This window comes from Agelaius tricolor, unplaced genomic scaffold (assembly GCF_023055355.1).
Source record: "Agelaius tricolor isolate 1412-34295 unplaced genomic scaffold, bAgeTri1.0.p SCAF_1, whole genome shotgun sequence".
NCBI lineage: Eukaryota > Metazoa > Chordata > Aves > Passeriformes > Icteridae > Agelaius > Agelaius tricolor.
The window spans coordinates 101477075-101497871 of NW_027269261.1; the positions used below are offsets into that span (position 1 = coordinate 101477075).

General features: G+C 42.6%; 1 protein-coding gene across 3 annotated transcripts in view; it reads right to left on the minus strand.

Moving 5' to 3' along the window:
* PRIM2 (DNA primase subunit 2) overlaps positions 1–7027 on the minus strand; it is an 89670-nt gene extending 82643 nt beyond the window's left edge. For 2 of the 3 annotated variants that reach the window (XM_071445681.1, XM_071445671.1), the window contains exons 1-4: positions 6787–7027; positions 5991–6094; positions 5608–5687; positions 378–498 (exon numbers count right to left, since the gene is read on the minus strand). In XM_071445681.1, the coding sequence (XP_071301782.1) occupies positions 378–498; positions 5608–5687; positions 5991–6094; positions 6787–6940 (459 nt within the window). In that variant the 5' untranslated portion in view covers positions 6941–7027. The remainder of the gene's footprint in view (positions 1–377; positions 499–5607; positions 5688–5990; positions 6095–6786) is intronic. The other variant, XM_071445666.1, reaches the window with a different exon arrangement.
* Between the last annotated feature and the right edge of the window lie 13770 nt (positions 7028–20797).

The following is a 20797-nucleotide window of genomic DNA, read 5'->3' on the forward strand; positions in this document are numbered from 1 at the left end:
GCAGAGAGTTAGATTATATTTAAGGGTCCCTTCCAACCCAAACCACTCTATGACTTATGATCTAATCCACCCAAAATTTTGATTCAACAATACTTAACAGCTTTAGTAAACCTTGTTAACTTACCTGTGTAATTTCACATTTTTTCAGCTGTGTTTGTAGACTGAAGCAGACTGAGCTTCTCTTGTTGTAGCACAAAATTACATCAGTTAATCCTCACACACACTATTCCCCAAGTTTAGAAGTTCTGTGTGGTTAGGATTTTTAAAACTGTAACTGCACTTTCTATTTTTAAAATGTGATTGCTAAAACTATCTTAATGAGAATTTCAAAAAACAACAGACATGTGCAACATAAATACAGAAAGTAACATACTTACAGCTTCAAATGATAAGTTAACATGTTCCAGAAATTTCTGCATTAAATTATCAGTTAGTTGACTGAAGCGATATCGGAAGAGATCCATTTCTTGTTGAAGAAACCAACGCCTGAGATCCTCACTGCAAAAAAAATAATTAAAAAAAAATTCTGAATATACTTTTCTTTTTGCTTGAAAACTAGACCACAAACCTAGTGAACACAACAGTAATGCTGACTTTGGCATGTGACCCCCACACACTGAGAAGCTTGGAAGCAAAGGCAGGAAACCTTCAGTAATGCACACTCAATCAGAAAAGACCTGTGGAGAGACAATACTTTTTACTTGTCTTGGATAAAAATAATTGTAGGTAACTTTCTCCCTTGGTATTTAAAGGACAGTTTTTTTCTACAACATGGCACAACATTTCTTCACTGTACAATTAACATCACAATTAATGTGATGAGGCAAATATATTTTGAAGGCTACTTCTTTTAATTCTCACTTTTGTTGTATCTCCATCTGAAAAAATATGCATACATCTCAGTAAATGACAAGTGCACTCTATTCTGGCAACTAACAGCCTGGAAACAGGCAAAAGGAAAATATACAGCAATGAAGTTGGGTGAGGAACACAAATATAACATCTAACTCCTGATAGAAGAGAAAAAGGGGCAACTACAGGTGAACAAGTAGAAGAACAAACAGGAACACAGGGACAGGAGTCAGAAGACACAGAGCACAGAAATACTGCAGTCTTATATATGTTCTCTTTACAATATTAAAGCATCTTTTCCCATAGGGAATATGCGAATCACAACAGAGTTTTTTGTGGTTTTGTGGACAAAACCTCTGCTTGAAATAAAGCTTGAAGAAAAGTAATTATTACATAGAACAGCCAAACAGAAAGGCTGTTAAGGTGCTTTGTAAAATATAATCCTGTGGACAGTCTCAGTGCTTGGGATGTAATAATAATCAGTGCAACTTAAAATGGAAGTTAAAAGTTAATGCTTTAATGATTGATCTGTTGCAGTTCTTCTGTGGCCATCTTGGACTGTAGTTAAATCCTGGGATGTGACAATTTTTTCCCTTTCCTTGATTTACAGCGCATTTGTTTTCCTATTGGGGGAACCAAACAAAACAACAGCACCACACATACACACACATAAAAAACAAACAAACAAACCACAAACATGATTATATGCAATTTCTTTGGAGGCCAGCCAGTCTGTTGTTCCTTTCCTTCAGGAAAGCAGATCAAAGGCTGTAATCCCACCTATCCACTTAAGTCACCATAACAGGAAAATACTATTTTATCTCATACACACACACACCTACGTGGATTCTTCCTACACTGACAAAATAGCTGACCTCACACTACTGTATATATACAGCAAATACTTTTAAACTGACTTTCCTAGGATCATCATCATTAGGCCATTATACATCACTTCTAAAGCCAAACCATATTTTATACTCATTATTCACATGAAAAAAATTGTACACTCTCATCTCATATTCATACTAAGGCTAATACTTACTATCAAAACCCCAAGCTTAACTGAAAAGCAATGTCACTGTCATTAGCTTCAGCAGCAGCTTGGTTAGTTAAGGGAGTAGCAGGTCACTGAAGTGTAGATGTTAAGAATATCTCCTCATTTTTTGCTACTTAACTTTCTGGTGTGCAGATTACTTAGCAGTTTAAACCAGTTCATAGAGTCCCAACTTTAAAAATAATATAAGAAAACAGTCTCTTTCATACAGGAAAAAGCACTTGAGGGGCTGGGGTTGGAACAGAAATACTCTTCACCCCAAGGAGGGGTAGGAAAAATCAACATAATTGGTAGGAAGCATGAACATATAAGTTCTTTAGGGAAGGTATGCAAATGCTGGTTAAATCTGGAATTTAAGACTAGTAGCTCCCATTCCACAATTAATACAAGAGTTCCAACAACTTAACAATATTTATGAAAACTCTGGGCATGGGCCAGATCACTGCTTTTCTAGGCAATCAACACCAATGCATTACTCAGAGTTTAAGTTTTAAAGACTAGACAGCAAGGAGAACATGGGCACAGATAACACACAAAAGGAAATGCTATTTAACATAAAGAGGGAGCTATTTTAGCAGAGAAGTCTAATTTATCATTTAGAAAAAAAAATGTCAGGGAGTAGTGAACAGGCCTTGCTAAGTCTGAAATAGAATTTACCTCCTTGCGTCCAACACAGACACAAATCAAATAAAAAAAATTTTAAAAAGGCACAAAAGCATGCTTGAAAGTTTCCTGGATAAAAGAGTTTTGCTGCCAGAGTAGAGGTAAAATTTATTCCTTCCATCTTAAGAAAGTAAAGTGAAAATTATGCTCCTGTGACTTTTTCTTCATAGCTGATCTGCTGAAGTGACGAGAGCTGCAGAAGAGAAAAGCAAAAATGCACACTCCCATCCACATGCAAATAAAATTATCTTTACATCTGCATCTGCCATGAAAGGAAATTAAACAAGATTATTCTATTTCCTGGTCTTAACAGATCTAAGTCACATTAGAAGGAGTGTGAAAGAAGGGTACTGATCAGACTGTAAATACCCTGTCATATGGAAATGAGCTTTCAAGTCTTGGATTTCAGAAAGCAGAAGAAGAAAAGTCAAGAGATGATGACTACCTTACAAATTTAACTGACCAGAACGGTGGAGCTGATCACTTCAGATCACATGAGACCAATTCAAAATAATCCAATTTACAAGTGAGGACTAACAGAGACTAGAAAAGAAAAATCGATATAAACTTTTACCCCTGGATGGCACTGTTGGCCAACTGAAAAAGCACTATCACAGGAAAACACAAGCACATGCACACACAACTGCCTCAGGAACTGAATTCAACCTAGTTTGCAGTTATGTCTATTTAAGTGCACTTTTTCAATCACTCCTACTTTCTTCTTCAACAACTTTGCTCTTCAGCTTTCTTCAATTAACCTGATGATTTGTGCCAAGCTTATTTTTCTGACCTAGTATGATAAAAACTTGAAGTACAGTATATTCTATTTGCCTCCCAATTTTATCTTTTGGGAACTTGCCAGTTGTAGATGATAGAAATAGCCCCACAGTAGCTGCCTTTCAAGAGAGAATAGAGAATACTGGGCTACAGGCTCACCTCATAGTTCTTAGAATGCTATTTTCCATGTTATGAGTAAGCACTAAATCCACCTTTTCAAAGTATAAGTAGAAAGCCAAAAAGCTGACCAAAAGCTGCTTTATCAAAATGCAGCAAGTACATATAAATGGGAACACAAAATGGCAACTGCAAGTTGTCTAAACAGTGTCCAGAGCTCTGTTCAAAACCCCTCCTCTAAAGGTGTCTTTCCCCCCAGATTACAAAGCCAGGCTCTTTCCTGTGGCCCAGAATAGCTTGTATTCATTTCTGCACAGCAGTTCACCTTCATCAAGCTGCCCATTTCTGCCCTGCCTACAGTCTAATTTTTAAGATACTTCCCTGAAACACAGGGTTTGAACAGTATCTGCAATTTATTTACTACGGAAGAACTTCAATCAAATTCTTACCTTCCACAAGAGCAGAATTTTCATCAACTACCAAACCCCTTAAAGCATCTCACCGCCCACAAAAAAAAAAAAGTAATGGTCTAAATAATAACAAAATGTTCAAAGTAAAGTTTTGGCTTTGTAATTAAGCCTAATTGATTATTCAAAATGCTACTAATACAAGCCACTACGTTTTCAGGGGCCTTTTAGACCCCGGACTACTTGAGGATACTACCTTTTAGGGGGTTTTGGTAAACTTACAATACATGTAAAGAAAGACATTGTCAAAATCAGCAGGCTTAGTATGATTAAGGGAGTTTATAAAAATATAACAAACAGGGGCGCTAGAAAGAAGGCAGTATTACACTTATTTTTCATAATCACAAATTATACATGTAAACTACAAAAGGATATCAGTTGCAATTCTGTTATTCAGTCTGCTCCCTTCTTTCAGGATTTTGAGTTACACTATCAGAGACACTGGAGTGAAGGCTGGTATTGATCTCCTCACACACAACCTGTTCCTCATGGTACATGCATCATGGATCTAGCAGGCTCATGGATCACATACATTGACAAACTGTCTTCAGCACAGCCCAGATGCCTTTTGAAAGGACAACAGAATGAGATGTGAATGATCTGGAAGATTTCAGGGTGTTTAAAAGTCACCCAGGGCCCTTCATGGTGAGGTTTCATCCGTCTGGAGGCAGGCTTTTGAGACCTTTGCTACTTCCTACTCTGATCAGATGTTCTGCAGCAGGAAGCCAAAGCCATTTCAAAGAAAAGCCCCATCCATTCCAGCTCCATATCCCAGCTTGGACAGTATTCCAAGCTATCCCTCCTACTCAGCTTTCCTCCCTGTTTTTGCTTACAAATCTGTATCCATAGCAGCACTTCAGTCATGTCAGCTATCACAGCATCATAATATGCATTCTATCACAGTCACTTAAATGAACTGTATTGCAGCCTTAAGTGCAATTGAATCAACAATTCAACACACTTCATATCTGCCAGTTTTAATTCTAAAAAGACCACAGTGACAAGAAGTAAAGAGTTTACACAAATGTATAGCAAAACTACTTGCAGACATGAAGCACTGGCAACCTCTAATTTCATCCAAAAACTACAGGGGAAACAAAAGAATGTGCTTTACAAAATCGATATTTTGCATGAAATTTCACATGTTGTGAAACCAGCCACAGCAATGACTATGGACAAGAAACAGAGACAGTAGATGAAACCTCAAACTCAGATGATATTTTTAGTCAGTCAGAAACAGTGCTCTCTATACAGTAATAGTAGTAGTAATACAGTAAAGCCTATTTATATAGTCAGGTCTTTAGTCAGTTATCAACAGTTAGTATATAGAGAAGTTAAACCATGCTATCAATCACTGCAAATGCACAACGAACAGTTAATAATGTGCATTCATTCAGAAAAAAGCTATCAAGAGACTCAAACCAATTGCATGTGTTTAAAAGCCAAGAGTTTGTGAATCTATTAGTTAGCACAAAATCCAGATCTTGATTATACATATCTGTTTTCATCACAGTTGAAATCAGATTCATAGCAAAAAGTCCTCTTTGAGCTTACCTCTCTCTTTAGTAGCCATGCAACTCTACAGCATCTACAGTGTCTATAACAAAGCACTGTAGTATCTGTATACATTTAAAATTAACAACAAGAGTACAGCATAATCCACAAAGTACTTACGACTGGCAGTAGGCAAGGCGGAGTATGAAATGAGAGATATGATCTTTTCTTCTTGCCTCATAATCATCCTCAGCCAAAGCCTGTAGAACATGTGCTTATTATTTCCGAGAAATAATCTCTCCCAGATTAAAAAATTCGCAATCAATTTACCACTGTTTTCAACAGTGTATTAACAGTCATCTTTTAGACAATAAATGCCAACTCATTGAGGAAGGTGGTTACCCTAAAGGAAGAAAAACTTCAGAGAAAACCATTCAAAGAAAACCTACACCTCTGACAAAATGACAGAACAGCATTTCATCACCTCTACTTTTATTTGTTGTTCTTGAATGATATAAAGAAAATAAAGTGCAAGAGAATTCCATGTCTTGATCTTTACTTACTCTGTAGGGAAACTTCAGTTTCCGGAGCTCACTCTCCAACTTAGTTTTGTATGCATCAGAATTTCTTACATAGCTCACACCGAGATTTTCAACTACTTTAAGCACTGGGCAAAAAAAGAAAACGTCCATGTTAGAGACAACATGCTGAAATCAAACTAAATGTATGACAGCTTGGGAAAGACACAAACTGGAGTAAGGCCACAGGAATTGCTTTTAGTAGCATGAGTAGCAAAAGGGTGAGAAATAGGGAGGATAAAGCGTGGCCCCGTGAGTCCTGAACAGCTGGCCCAATTCTGGGATCCACACTGCCAACAAGGAAAAGGAGACTGGTCTGATGGACCAGTCCCAGAACATGGGTTTCAACTCTAATGGAAATCTGGATCCAGTTTTTAGGACTTCGAGGGAACCCCTGGCTGCCAGCGACAATGCCCTCAAATGCAACACTGAGACATCAAATATGTCACAACATCTACAGAATGTGAAACGCGCTCATAAAGCCTCCCGTGTAAACCAAAACTACACAGTCCCGAGAGCTACCACAAACGCTCACTGTGCAATCGGTCTCAGCTCTCTGAAAGGCCCAAAGCAAAGCGTTTGCCATAACGGGAGGGAGCTCGTGGCAGCAGGAGCAGCCAGCCCAGCTCTCGTCTGTGAGGGGCGAAGAGAGCTCCCAGGCCTGCCAGAAATACACACAGCCATCACAGGAAGGATTCACAGCATCGAGGGAGGGAAGGGACGCGAGGAAGAAGAAAGGAAAGGGAAGAAGGAAGGAGGGAGGGAGAGAGACGCTACTCACGCCTCAGGCGGTCGATGGCAAAGCTCTCAAACTCCACCAGGGAGATGCTTTCCGTGGGGGGCTCCAGGTAAAACTGCAGGCTGTGAGGGTACTGCTCCCTCCGGTCTCCGGCCAGCCGCGCATGCCTCAGCCTCCCTCGACTGGAGAACTCCATCTCCCTCGGCCCGGGGCTGCCTCCAGCGCCGTCCCCACCGCCCGAGCGCCGCTCCCGCCGCTCCGCCCGACGCGACCCGGACCTGAGCGCGCCCGGCCCCGCGCCCCGGCTTCCCGCGCTCGGCCGGCCCCGCCCACTTCCGCGCAGAGCCGCGCCTCCTGGACGCCCATTGGCTGCTGCAGCAATGCCGGGGCGGTGCTCGCAGTGCCCACACCCGGCATGGCGGCCCCGGCATGGGCAGTGCCCCACCCAACATGGCGGCTCTGGCACGGGAAGTGCCCACACCCGGCATGGCGGTCCCGCTACGAGCTGGGAGATCCTGGCAGGTGTCCACGCCTGGCACGGCCGCCTCCGGCACTGGCACACTGTCCACTGTTCTACAGTTTTATAATTTTGTCACTTTTCTAAGAGAACTGCAGGATTTGCTGGTTTTGCCGCTGTGTAGGCAGTTTTGCCGCAGCTGAGGGTATGTGGTTTTATGCCCCTGTCACAAAAGGCTGCCTACTAATTTTTCCCTAGAAGTTGTTTAATGATCTTGCAGGAAGTTCGGAGCGTAAGAGTGGAAAATCAGAACTGGCATACAGTTTGTGCCAACAAAGTGAGGAAAATCAGTAGTTTAGGCTGCCAAGTTCCTAAGAGCAGCGAAAGGACCATGGATTAGGACACGAACTAGTCCCGTGTTCGCGGGACACTCCCGGGAGATCTGACAGAGCGCGGCTTTAGCAAACCCTGCCCCAGGAGATCTGACTGAGCGCGGCTTTAGCAAACCCCGCCCCGGGAGATCTGACAGAGCGCGGCTTTAGCAAACCCTGCCTCTGCACCAACATGGATAATCCACTCCACCTTCAAAGCAGGTGGCCACATGCACATTGCCCACAGTGCGTAGTGCTGCGCTCCTGCTGATTCTCTGCGGCGTCTCCTCTTAGATCTGGGCCAAACCACTGCCACACAGTATCGGAACGTTTTAGCAGGACAGAAAGTCAAGTTTCATTCTCCAAGACTCTCCTGTAATTTTCCAGGGCAAAATATACTATTGATATTTTTTCATGTGTTTATATTTTTGCAATATTTAATATTTAACAGTAAGCAAGTTTCTATCTATCTATCTATATATATATGAACTTTAACCTGAAGCAACGTTTTTCCAAATAGCCACTGCTCACACCACACAGTTTCTTCCCTTCACCACCTGGCTGCAGCCTGAGTTGCTTAGCAGTAAGGAGTACATCTGCCGAAATCCTCCTAATTTTTGCAAGAAGATGGAGCTTTTGCCTTTGACCAGTGTGTTAATACCCAAGAGATCTTACAGAGACTGGCAACGCACGGTCCAGAGCAGGTCAAGGAGTTCCATCAGTTCCCCCATCTGCTCCGAGTGCTGTACGCAGCCTGGCCCAGAGGGGGAGAAGTACGACAATGCTGAGGAGCGCAGCACAAACCGGAGATGCTTTTCATTTTAATTTAATTTAATTTCTACTTATGGTTTAGGATTTGGCACATAAGCAGCACCACACCTTTGCAAACTATGGTTTGCAGTTTGCTGTCCATCGCTAATTCTACTGAGCCACGTGCTGCTGATTTTTGACAAGTCAGCAGCTATGTCTACATATGCTGTTTTCTTCAGTTTATTTTACTTCTAGGGATTTTTTTCCTTTCTTGCTGAATACTAATCCCCAAATTGCCTGCAAGAAGGTGAAGATCTACCTTATTTATTTTTTTTAAATTTTAGTTAACTGGTGGCACTAACAGCATTGCAAAAAGATTACTCCAGCAGAAATTAAGAATCAAAATTAACATCTATATTACTAGACTTAATTACTATATTACTACACTTAAATAAAACTTACAACTCAAGACCTTAACCCTTTCACACAAAAATAATTTTCTTGGGAAAAGAAAATAGACAAGTGAAAATTTTTTACCTTGGGGTAAACCCCTCCCCCCCAATTTCAAACTTTCTTACTGATGCATATATTGAAACCTACAGATGGTAACATTTTGCACTATGTTTTGGTTATTTTTTTCTAAATATATTTTCCTGACTCCCACAGTAACATTACCACTGGGGGCTGATTTTTGAAGTAGTTTTTAAGAGAATTACTGATCTTGTAATGACCCACCTCACAAATGTTTTACAACAACATCCATATGCTCAGCTGTCAAGCTGCCCCCATCATCCCATGCAAACACAGTCCAATTCAGCATACCCTAAACTGTTCTGCTGCTTAATTAATGCACTGTTGGGAGGACAGGGTTAAAAGTGGAAGAATGGCAGCGAGGAGGAGGATGAGGACTTCACTCAAGTGACCTTGCAGCTGGGAATGTCAAGCCTGGAGAATAAGTGAGGGGAGGCCTGTATATTATGTCTACTGTTTATACTCTGTTTTGAGAAGCTTTTCTGTGCAGAGATAATAGGAGTGTTTTGAGAGACTTGGAGGCGCTCTCACAGACATGCTTAAGCTCCCTGGTTTTGGGAGAGAGAGGGTCAAAGCTCAGAGATCATAAAAAAAGCCCAGAGGAGATCACAGTAAAAGCTGGTAAATTACAAGTGCAGGACCCTTGATAAATGGGTGCAAACAGCAGGCCTGCCTTTCACTCAGATGGACTGAGCCTAACAGTGCCTGCCTTACTGCTTGTGTGTCTCTGCCAGGGTGTTGCCTTGGGATCTTCCAGTTAGCAAGGTAATGCAATAAATTTACTCTTTGCATTTTAACTGTGTTTTTGTGCTTGTTCCAGCTGCCTGCCTGTGTCAACACAGACACACACACAAAATCTTTATTTGCATTAAATATGTATCATTGCACAGTTGCTACTCCCCCTTTTGTTATATTGGCTAGCAGAGTGCCTAATGCTAATCTGCCAGAGCCCAGTCGTTCTCTATTTGTTTAGCTACATCTGCTAATAAAAGGGTAAATATGGTGATGCTGATAAGTAGTCTGTCTTTCAAACCCCATTCATCCCTCATGTCAGGGATGTTTGGATCTCTGTGGATGGCAGTGATTAGCACAAAAGGTCCCTTCCCTCCTTTCAGCTCTTATTTTTAATTGACAATCTTAACTGCATGCATCATCAGCCTGACTGAATTCTCATGCAATTCTGTCATCAAATATATTGTATTAGTATCTTGGACTTTTGGTCTTTTCACCTCTTAAAATGTTGTTCTCAAAAGGTTTTTTAACTTTTGTTTGTTCAAAATATTTACTTACATATTTTCCCCTTGTCTAACTCTATTCCTTCACTGAGCTGACCTTTTCAGAAATCTTTTCTTGCAGTCTATTGGTGTAATTCCTAGCCCAATTTCTATTTCTTCTTGTCTATTTTGCAGTTCTTCTTGGTTTTTATTACTTCTTTTAATGTTTGATATCCAGGTTATACTGGGATTTTACTTCTGACTAAAATGCACAGGTACCTCTATACTTACTATAAATACCATGGTAAATGTTCTGAGCTGGCCTTTAAATTTCTGCAGGCTCTGAAGTGAATAAAGCAAGAATCATGCAAGGAAGAGAGGTTCAAAGGGCTGCTTTAGCTGGAATATGGTCTCAATGTTAATTTTTTTAAGTGGGGAGTAACAATGGTCACATTCCTTGGTGACACTCTAAATCCCTCTGGCTCCACTTACAGGGCTTACAAATCCTAGATTTATTCCCCAAATTCCCTCTCCAAGACTCTAGTGCAGAGGCAGAGAAAAATCTAGATATAACCCCAGGCAGTAAAAGCAGCCTTGGGCTAAGGCTGGTTCCAAGGAAAAATTATGGAACTTCAAGTGGCCTTCCATTCCAGTCATTTTGGGAAGGGAAACGACATCTTGCAAAAGAGAAGAGAAAGGCTTACAAACACTCTGGAAAGGAGATAGGATCAAATGAAATGCAATTGAAAAAAACCCCAAAAACCAGAAAATTAGGAGATTTAGTGACTACAAGAAGGTGCAAGAAAATAGGTGCAGTGCAAAGGACCAAAACTACCCTGACAGATGTTGCACAGTCCGGGAAAAAATCAAGGAGGAAGACACAACTTTGAGGGGAAGATATAAGGGACATTGCATGGATACATAAAAAAAACAAGAAAAAATGCATGCCATATCATCAAGTGCAGGGACATGGACCAAAACCTGCCAAAATTGATCAATTAAGTTCCCCAGAAAGAGAAAAGAAGGTCTTACAAACACTCTGAAAAGGAGATATGATCAAATGAAGTGCAATTCAAGGAAAATTAAAACGAATATGGGGAGACGTAGTGACTACAAGAAAGTGGTCTGGGAGAAAATGAGGTGTGGTGCAAAGGACAAAAACATGAAAAAAACCCAACCTAACAGATGTTGCAAAAGCAGGGGAAAAAACCAAGGAGGAAGACACAACTTGGAGAGGAAGTTATGAGGAATATGGCATGGATACATTAAAAAAAAAATCTTTTACAAAGTGAAAGCCATAAAAAGGCATGGGATGCCATCAAGTGCAGGGACATGGACCAAAGCTTGCCAAAATTGATCCATTAAAATCCTGGGAAAAGTAAAGGAGTTACAAACACTCTGGAATGGAGATCCCAGCAAAGGAAATGCAATTGAAGAAAACCCAAAAAAGGAGGAAGACACAACTTTGAGGAGAGGATGTGAAGGACACGGCATGAATACTTCAAAAAAAAAAGAAAATGACAACTCAAAAATCAATCTTTTACAAAGTGAAAGCCATTGAAAGGCATGGCATGCCATCATGTGCAGGGTGCCAGACATGCCAAGAGAGTGCCAGATACTGAAAATGAAGGTGTGCAGTGTCAGGCTTGTAACATGCTAGGTGAGCCGTGCTACAGAAGAAGTCAGCTGTTTTATTTTTTAACATTTTCCACATAATTTCACCATGGTTTCTTCTTTCCCCCTTCCTAACCAGGTCAATGCCAATTTTATGAATCCCTGCATGTACCACTAATGCCATCATGTGTGGTGGCCATTGAAAAGAGTCACTGAAGTATATGAGCAAGCACAAGGCACATCACCAGGAGGACTGAGGCACAAAAGATCTGTCAGAAAAGTTGCAGCAGCTCACTGAGGTGGAATAGAGGAAGAGGCAGTCTTTACATGGTTTAATTCTCAAATAAAATAGAAAAAATGGATGTACACTTTGTTGCAAGCACATTATCAGATGGCAGACTTTAAAAAGTATTAGATAGACCATAGAAGAGGAAAGCCTTGTCAAAAACACAAACATAATTAATACAGTCCTTGCTATGACCATTTTGGTTTCTCACATCACTGATTTCTGCACATATTTCTTCTTCCACACATTTATCCTCTTTAGCCTCCCACAGCCAGCACATTCCCTAGTTCAACCTCTTGCTCTCATTCCATGGCACACCCAAGCCAGAGTAAGCAGAAGTGAACGAGCTGCAGCAGCAGCAGGACAGCACGGCCCTGAGCAGCTGCCTGTCCCCAGGACTTGTGTCCACATCAGAACTGCCCCACTTCTGCCACCAGTGCCATTTGCTTGTGTCCCATCTGGGGACTGACCTCAGGGATGAGGCAGGATGGGGGTGGGCCTTACACCCAACACTGCACACAGATTAAATCCTGGAATGGCAGTCAGGGGAACAGAATCACCTGCAATTTTTCTTTCCATTGGAGCACACAGACATGGAGGTTAAGGAAAAGAAAGAAGAAAATCTTGCTGTCATTCACTCTATTTTTTCATGCGTTTTTCCATCTGGAATACCAACTTGGCATTCTTTCTTTGCTAGAGCCTCAAACACTGCAATAGGCAGCTGCATTAGGAAGCTACACCTCTCACCAAGAGCAGGTCTCTGCCTCTTGGAGCATAACACAGGCAGTGGGACTGGCAGGGACATGGGAAGCGGTGGCGACAGGGTGACAGTCAGGCAGTGGTGCTGAGTGCTGGAGCCAGCAGCACAAAACCAGGCAGTGGCAGTGCAGGCAGGCTCCCACCTGCTGGCCACAAGCAGTTCCACAGCCACTTGTCCGAGCTGCCCAGTACCACCCTGTTGTCATATATATTGCAAGAGTTCCACTGTCATTATATTGCAAGGGTTCCATATTACTAGACTCTCATACCTCCTTGATGTTACTTGTAGGTAGCTCCTCTATGCACTGACTCTTCCTTGTCCTTGCAGCAGCCAACTGACTCCAGTTCCCAGCAATCCACTCTTTTATAACACTCTTCTTATTGGCTACAGCTGTGGCCTGTTAACATCAGGCCTGCTCCTAATCTTTAGTAATTGGTTCAGCTGCAACTCTTTAGGGGATAAAATTACATTCTATACCACCTTCATTTACCCATACTGTATCCCCCTACAATTCCCCTTTTTTGTTTTAATTACAGAGTTGCAGCATTTCTAGAAGTACATATACAAATAAATTAACATTGTGATATATTCATATATTTCATTCAGAACCAATAATTATATAGATGTTCAGACAATATATTACAGTATGAATATAAATATTTCTGAGTGTTGGTTCAGTTTTGCAGCTTTTCTCAGTTTACAAAGTACTTCAAAATCTTTTATACTCATATTTGACAAACACTAATAGCTGCAATTGATATATTTTACCAATAGTTTAGTATTCAAGTCCTTTTCCCCAAATCCATGGGGTTATATAGTCGAATCCTGTTTCCCCAAATCCACAGGGTTATATAGTTTAGTATTTGAGTCCTTTATCCTGAATCACATCAGGATCACCATTTGTTGTCATATATATTGCAAGAGTTCCATATTACTAGACTCTCATACCTCCTTGATGTTACTTGTAGTCAGCTCCTCTATGCACTGACTCTTCTTTGTCCTTGCAGCAGCCAACTGACTCCAGTTCCCACCAATCCACTCTTTTATAACACTCTTCTTATTGGCTACAGCTGTGGCCTGTTAACATCAGGCCTGCTCCTAATCTTTAGTAATTGGTTCAGCTGCAACTCTTTAGGGAATAAAATTACATTCTATAGCACCTTCATTTACCCATACTGTATCCCCCTACAATTCCCCCTTTTTCTTTTAATTACAGAGTTGCAGCATTTCTAGAAGTACATATACAAATAAATTAACATTGTGACACATTCATATATTTCATTCAGAACCAATAGCTATACAGATGTTCAGACAACATATTACAGTATGAATATAAATATTTCTGAGTGTTGGTTCAGTTTTGCAGCTTTTCTCAGTTTACAAAGTACTTATCTTCAAAATCTTTTATACTCATATTTGACAAACACTAATAGCTGCAATTAATACATTTTACCAATAGTTTAGTATTCAAGTCCTTTTCCCCAAATCCATGGGGTTAGATAGTTGAATCCTGTTTCCCCAAATCCACAGGGTTATATAGTTTAGTCCCGAATCCACAGGGCCATCCCAAATCCACAGGGTTATATAGTTTAGTATTTGAGTCCTTTATCCTAAATCACGTCAGGATCACCATTTGTTGTCATATATATTGCAAGAGTTCCATATTGCTAGAGTTCCATACCTCCTTGATGTTTCTTGTAGGCATCTCCTCTATGCACTGACTCTTCCTTGTCCTTGCAGCAGCCAACTGACACCAGTTCCCACCAATCCACTCTTTTATAACACTCTTCTTATTGGCTACAGCTGTGGCCTGTTAACATCAGGCCTGCTCCTGATCTTTAGTAATTGGTTCAGCTGCAACTCTTTAGGGGATAAGATTACATTCTATAGCACCTTCATTTACCCATGCTGTATCCCCCTACACTACCCCAGCAGATGGGCCCTCGCAGAAGTGACCACACTGTGAAGCCCTGGGGCCAGGGTGGGTCAGCAGGGAGGTCTGTGTCTTGCAGTTTGGTGTATCAGGGGAGTTTATCCCATCATGAAAGAGACTATAAACAGATGTGAATTTGTATGTGGAAGGAAATTAGGTCTTCCTGATAGCCTCTGGGGCTAGGCAGAGGATTGGAAAAGGATGCTCACTGCCCAGGGTGGGGGAAGTGTGAAATAAGATCCAGATTGCCACAGTCCACACTTGCTAAAATGTGTGGGTAACTGGAGGCTTCAGGAGAGTAGCTAAGCGGTTCCAATGGGTGGTAAAACTCACCCAAAGATGCAAAAAACCCCAAAAATAAAATATATCTATCCCTCCTTCCTCTCTCCCTCTTCAAAAGGCATCACTCTCTAGCTGTGGAAAGCTGCCTAGTATTAATGGCTTTGGTTTAAATGGCAGTTTTTCTTTCCTCCATTGAACTCTCAGGCACCAGAAAATGGGCTCTGATTTCTTAGGCTAAATCCTTCCTACTCCCTCTCTGGCAACTGTGAATTTGTTAGCAGAGGTTTGATGCTAATAGTATTTGAATGGTTTATGTTTAAAGGAAAATAGTGTCATTATTTCAGAGAGAAATCCAGAGCTAATAGAAGGGGAGATAGTGGTTTGAGATGCTCTGGGGAAGGACCCAAAAAAGCAGACTATTAGTATGGGTAGTAGCAAGTTTATGGCTTTGCAGCACAGCATGCTGATGTCAGCCCAGAAACAGTCCAGGAAGATCAGGAATCTTCTCCAGAAATTCAGTCTGTGGTATGTAGGAGAACAATGGATGATGTTTGTGCTGAACATATAAAGCATAACATGTATGGGAACATATCATGCCCTTTCCATGATTGTCATCAGTGGTCAGTGCAGGGTGTCCTATGCTACCACCCAGAGCTGAGCTCTGAGAATGCTGTTTCTCCAACATAAAAAAAATAAAAAAGAGAAACAATCTTCCCCTCTACAATAAAATATTTCTTTTCATTGAAAGCTTTTCAAACCTTTTCCTTCTGTTGACTTTCTTCATTTCCCCAACTTCTGAGCAAAGGCTGGACAAAGAAATTAAATAAAAGCCAATAAAAGCAGGCATATCTAAAGCAGCATGTTTCAATACAGAATATGTTGGTGAGCTTTTCTTTAAGACTTCTTTCTTTTAAAATTGCAAAACTCAAGATTATGTTGAGATTTCTAAAAAAGGTTGTCTTGGGTTTTCTTGTCTTTTTCTAGTGCTGGAGGTTGTTATTAATCTGTACATGCTTTTTGTACATGTAAGCTCTCATCAGGAGCTACATGTTTTCTGTAGCTCCTGATGAGAGCTTATCTCTCCATTTGACATTGAAGACATTGTCCAGTGTGCCAGAGCCAAAAGAGCCATTAACTATCTTCAGACTGGCATCCCTTTAACAGTAACCTCTTTCATAGCCCAGACAAAGTACTAGAAAACATTCAGCATTTTTGAGAGATGATCAAGATGATCTAATGAGACTGTTTCATCTCTGATGTCAATAATTTGATGTTTTCATCTCGTTGCTCACTTTGTATTGGTGTCACAAATTTTTTCTTGGCTATAAATGTGGCCTGTAATTTCCATTATAGCGTATGCAGAGTTGTCCATGAGTAAAGCGCAGTTGGATTTTGCTTTGTGTTGAGAAGCATAAAGCTGCTCAGGGACTTTACTGGTAAAAAACAGCATATGAAAAAGGCTCTGAGAGGGGCTGTTGACCACTTTATCTGCTCACATTAGTACCCAACCCACATTGCTTGCATGGCAACCTGCTGGGAAGCCTCCTTTGCACACCCAGGTACTGTCAGCTGACAGACCTTTGGTTGTTAGGGACTTCTGGCCATGTATTCCCTGGGCAGCAGCCCCATGGTGTTTCTTTCCACCCCTCTCATCTGCTACAGTGTATAGTTTAAGCTGCAGAGCAGTTTGGGGGTGCTGCTGTCTGGGCTGTTGTGCTGGAAGTACAGTTGGTGGTACCCCTGTCCTCCCATCCTCAGGGGCAACATCATCCTCCCAGACATGAGAACAGGGCTCTTCCAGGTCCCCTTAACACCAGTATACATAAATGGCAAAATCTTTAAGGAGCCTTTTAAATAGAAATCTGCAGTGTTCAGCCTCACTCATGTGTACCTCACTCTGGCCACGCTGCTCAGCTGCAAATTCAATCACCTGCTGCGCCTCTTTTGAAGTCTCTGCCTATGACAGTATCTCTGCCACCAGCCTTTCTCCCTGTTTGAAGTCCTTTGCCTGCACAGAACTTACTTTGTTCTCGCCCTTCTTACAGATTTAATCTGCTTTCTGCAGCTTGGCATCACTGCCAAGAAACACAAGATGAAACAGAAAGGAGATGAAAGAAAACCCCAGAATCTGAGAGACCCCATTTTACCTGCTGAGCATCCCTGCTGCTCAGGATATATGGGTCTCCTTTGCCTTCCCCTGCTCGTGTGTCACAAGCTGTGGAGCTTCTGCTTTATGCACATTTATTTTGTGTAAGTCATTGTTCCATAAAAGATAAGATGCTGAAGTAAAATGGAATAATTCTTGCTTTAAGACATTATTTTAAAATACCTCAGATCATCAGTAAATTAGTAGGAAGATTCTTACACGATAATGAATAAAACTAGATGTAGGAAAACACAAGTACAAATTACCTTCCTGCATATGAAGCAGCTTTATTGTATCCATGTCCTTAGGTCACAGGGTAAACAATAGTGATTTTGCTTTCTAACTGGTAATTATTGACACTATTTATTGGTGTTCCAGGGGATTTAGCTTTTCAGTGAGTTTCGCTTTTGGTCCCACGACTTTGGCAGAATGTCTCAGACCCTCTGCTGGGATGGGTGCAAGCACCTCTGCAAGTTCCCTCTGCAAGGGTGACACTGGCACAGCCTGGAGAGAAAGTGGCACCTGTGGAGTAGCTCAGGAGCCAGCACCCTAAGGTGTCATCTCAGGGAATGTCTCAAGGGAGGGAGAGAAAAATCCATGACTCAGTGGAATGCCTTCCTTCCTTGCAAGTGGAAATAAAGGTCCTGGGAGCCTCCTGATGGCTGCGAGGGTGAAAGTGTCTGTGCGCATCCACCGCAGCATCGGCTGCCCGGATCTGGGCAGCTGCACTGTCCCCTGCCAAAACCCCTGCTGCTTAAGCTGCCTTTGACCTCCTGCTTTTCACAGCCCAGTTCAGCTGCACTCCTGCTCCTTGCACCTTTCTCCTTTGACACAAACACCCATGGGACAGCCCCAAACCCCCATGGCTGAGGTCAGGGGGTCAGCACCATCCCTCCAGCTGTAAGAGCCTTGGTGTGTCCCCACACATCTTCTGCATCCCTGGGGCACAAGGTCCACACAGTGCCCTTCTCCTGCCTCACACCACCTCCTCTGCCACATCTGCATCACCAGGCCATGGTGTAACATATTGTACTCTTTAGGAAACAAGCTCAGCACTCCTGGAATTAGAATCTGAGTGATGCTGCCTGAATCATAACCTTTAAAAAATAGCACGGTTTGGGCTTTTTTGTGTATTTTTCCCACAGAGGAACAAAGCCGGATTTAAAGGTCTGCTGTGGGTGGATGATTGCAACCCTTGATCCCCAGCCAGAAGCATTACATTACATAAAGAGTTTTTTTCTTCATTAAGAATTAATCTGTGCTAACCAACTGTCAGCTGCTGGTAAAGACCCTTTATTAACATGCTGCCCTTTCTGGACTAGGGGCATTTAACTGACTTATTACATTAGATGTAATATGAAAATGCACTTATCAATATCCCAGGCATTCCACGTGGCCCAGCTTTCCTCCTGTCTGCCCATGCGGGTGCTGCTTCAAGGGAGCGAGGGCAGCCGGGCAGGGCAAGGCAGAGCCTCAGCCACCCTCCTGCCTCCCTGCTGCCTGGCTGCAGGGTGAAACCTCAGCCCACCAGCAGTCCAGCTGATGAAAAAGACCTGTCTGTCAAAGGTCCTGCTTTGGATTATACTTGGGAGCATTATTTGCCTCCATGTCAGGAATCAAAGTTTGCAGCAATGCTGTAAGCATGGAAAAGCCCTTCTGTGCATTTATGGAACGCATGAGTTCACTGATGGTCGGGTGAAGCGGTCCAGCTGGAGAAGGATTGTCCTTCTCGGACATCCCGGCCAGCTATCCAGCACCGCTGGCAGTACGGGGGCTCTATCCCGATCTCCGTGGTTCAGGACAGCACCTGAGGCAAACGCTCTGTGCTGTGACAGCAGCACAACCTCGTGGTAGGACATGGCTTGGCTTGTGGCTACAGCCAGCAGAAATAGGAGAGTGCTCTCCAGCTGTGGTGAATCCAGGTTTACTGGGCCCCAAGGGAACCAAAAGCCAAAGACAAACTCAGGGAGGTTGCAGCAGCTTATAAGGAGGGAGGGAGACAGGGGAGGAGTCGGTCCTCTGGTGAATAGAGCTTCAGAGGGGGATGGGATACAAAAGATTGACTTAGGGAGAACACCAATGGGGATAACCTGAGGGTGGGGCCCTGGCCCCTGAACCAATCACTCAATGCTCTATCTGGAAGATTCTAGAGAGTTCTAGAGAGAAGGGTGGGAGCGCGGAGTGATGGACAGGGCACCAGGGAGGGATTTGAGAAAGGATACGTTAGTCTCCAAGGCAACTGGGGAGGAGTTGGGATAACTGGCAGCACAAGGGAGAGAGGAGATAACCAGGGCAGAACCATTGCATGATAGGGGGAACAGAACAGTCCAGCTTGTACAAACACAAAACAACAGTCGGGTCATTGGTTTACTCTGCCTGGTGGGAGTTTTTTAGATGTGCAAAATGAGTCCCTTCTGGGCTACCAGGTAATCTTAACAGGTGTTATGGAAAAGCTGGGACTGTTGTTCATAAAAGAGTTACCACCTCTCTGCAGTATAATTAAACATTTAATGAAATAGATGAAAAACATATACACAAAAAAAAAAAAAAACAAATAAGCAAACCAAAAGAAAATCAACCAAGAAAAAAATCAAATTCCAATCTTAAATCATGCCACTTCTTCTGGAGAAAGAAATGGTGGATGCAAGCAGGGCTTGTATAACTTGATAGCAGTAGGACAAGGGGAAAGTTTTAAACAGAGAGATGGTAGGTTTAGATTAGACGTTAGGAAGAAATTCTTTACTGTGAGGGTGGTGAGGCACTGGAGCAGGCTGCCCAGAGAAGTTGTGGATACCCCAACCCCGTAGATGTTCAACGCCAGGTTGGATGGGGCTTTGAGTGGCCTGATCTAGTGGAAGGTGTCCCTGCCCATGGCAGGGGAGTTGGAACAAGATGGTCTTTAAGGTCCCTTCCAACCCAAACCATTCTGTGATTGAAGTAAGGCTGTTGTGAGATTTTCCTGTAAACAAACTGAGGAACTCTGAGGAGGATCTCAGACAAAGTGGAGGCCACTTAGTCCAGGGAAGTGAAGAGCAGGAGAAACATGAGATGTATCTGCACAAACTTAGGTACATAAACTGTGCATAAACTTTACTTCACACCCACAGGGCTTAACAGACCCAGCAAGGGGGATTCAACTGGGTTATCAGTGAAAACTTCCTAATTTTAAGGCTGGATAACCACTGGTAGAAGCTCCCTGGGGAGGCTGTGGCATTGCAGGTTTTTAAGAGCAGTCTGCATGTGCACCTGCCAGAAATGGTTTGAATGTGGCCAATGATGCCTTCAGGCACAGGAGCCTTGGCTGCCTGTTCCCTCCCAGCCCTGTTTGGCCTGAGTGTTGTGGCAGCCCTTGGCAAGGCAGCCTTGTCCTGGTGGTGGGGACATGCTCCATGACTATCAGTCCTTGGCCAAAAAGGTGTGAGCACTGGAGCTGTGTTGAGCCTCTCTGTGCTGTGCCTGAGACCTGGCTGAGCCCTAGTGCCAAGTGTGTGTGCTCCACCCAAGCACTCGGGGAACCCAGCTCAGCAGCCTCACCCTCTTTGTTCTTCCTGATCATTGACAAACATTTTTCAGGCTCTTTCTCTCTTCAGCTTGTTTCTGGGTGACTCCTGATGTCCTGTCACAGCCTTATGGGGAGCAGAAACAAGGATCAGGGTACACACCAGGAGACAGTTGTAGGGGTGTCTGTTTGGCAGCAATTGCACGGGAA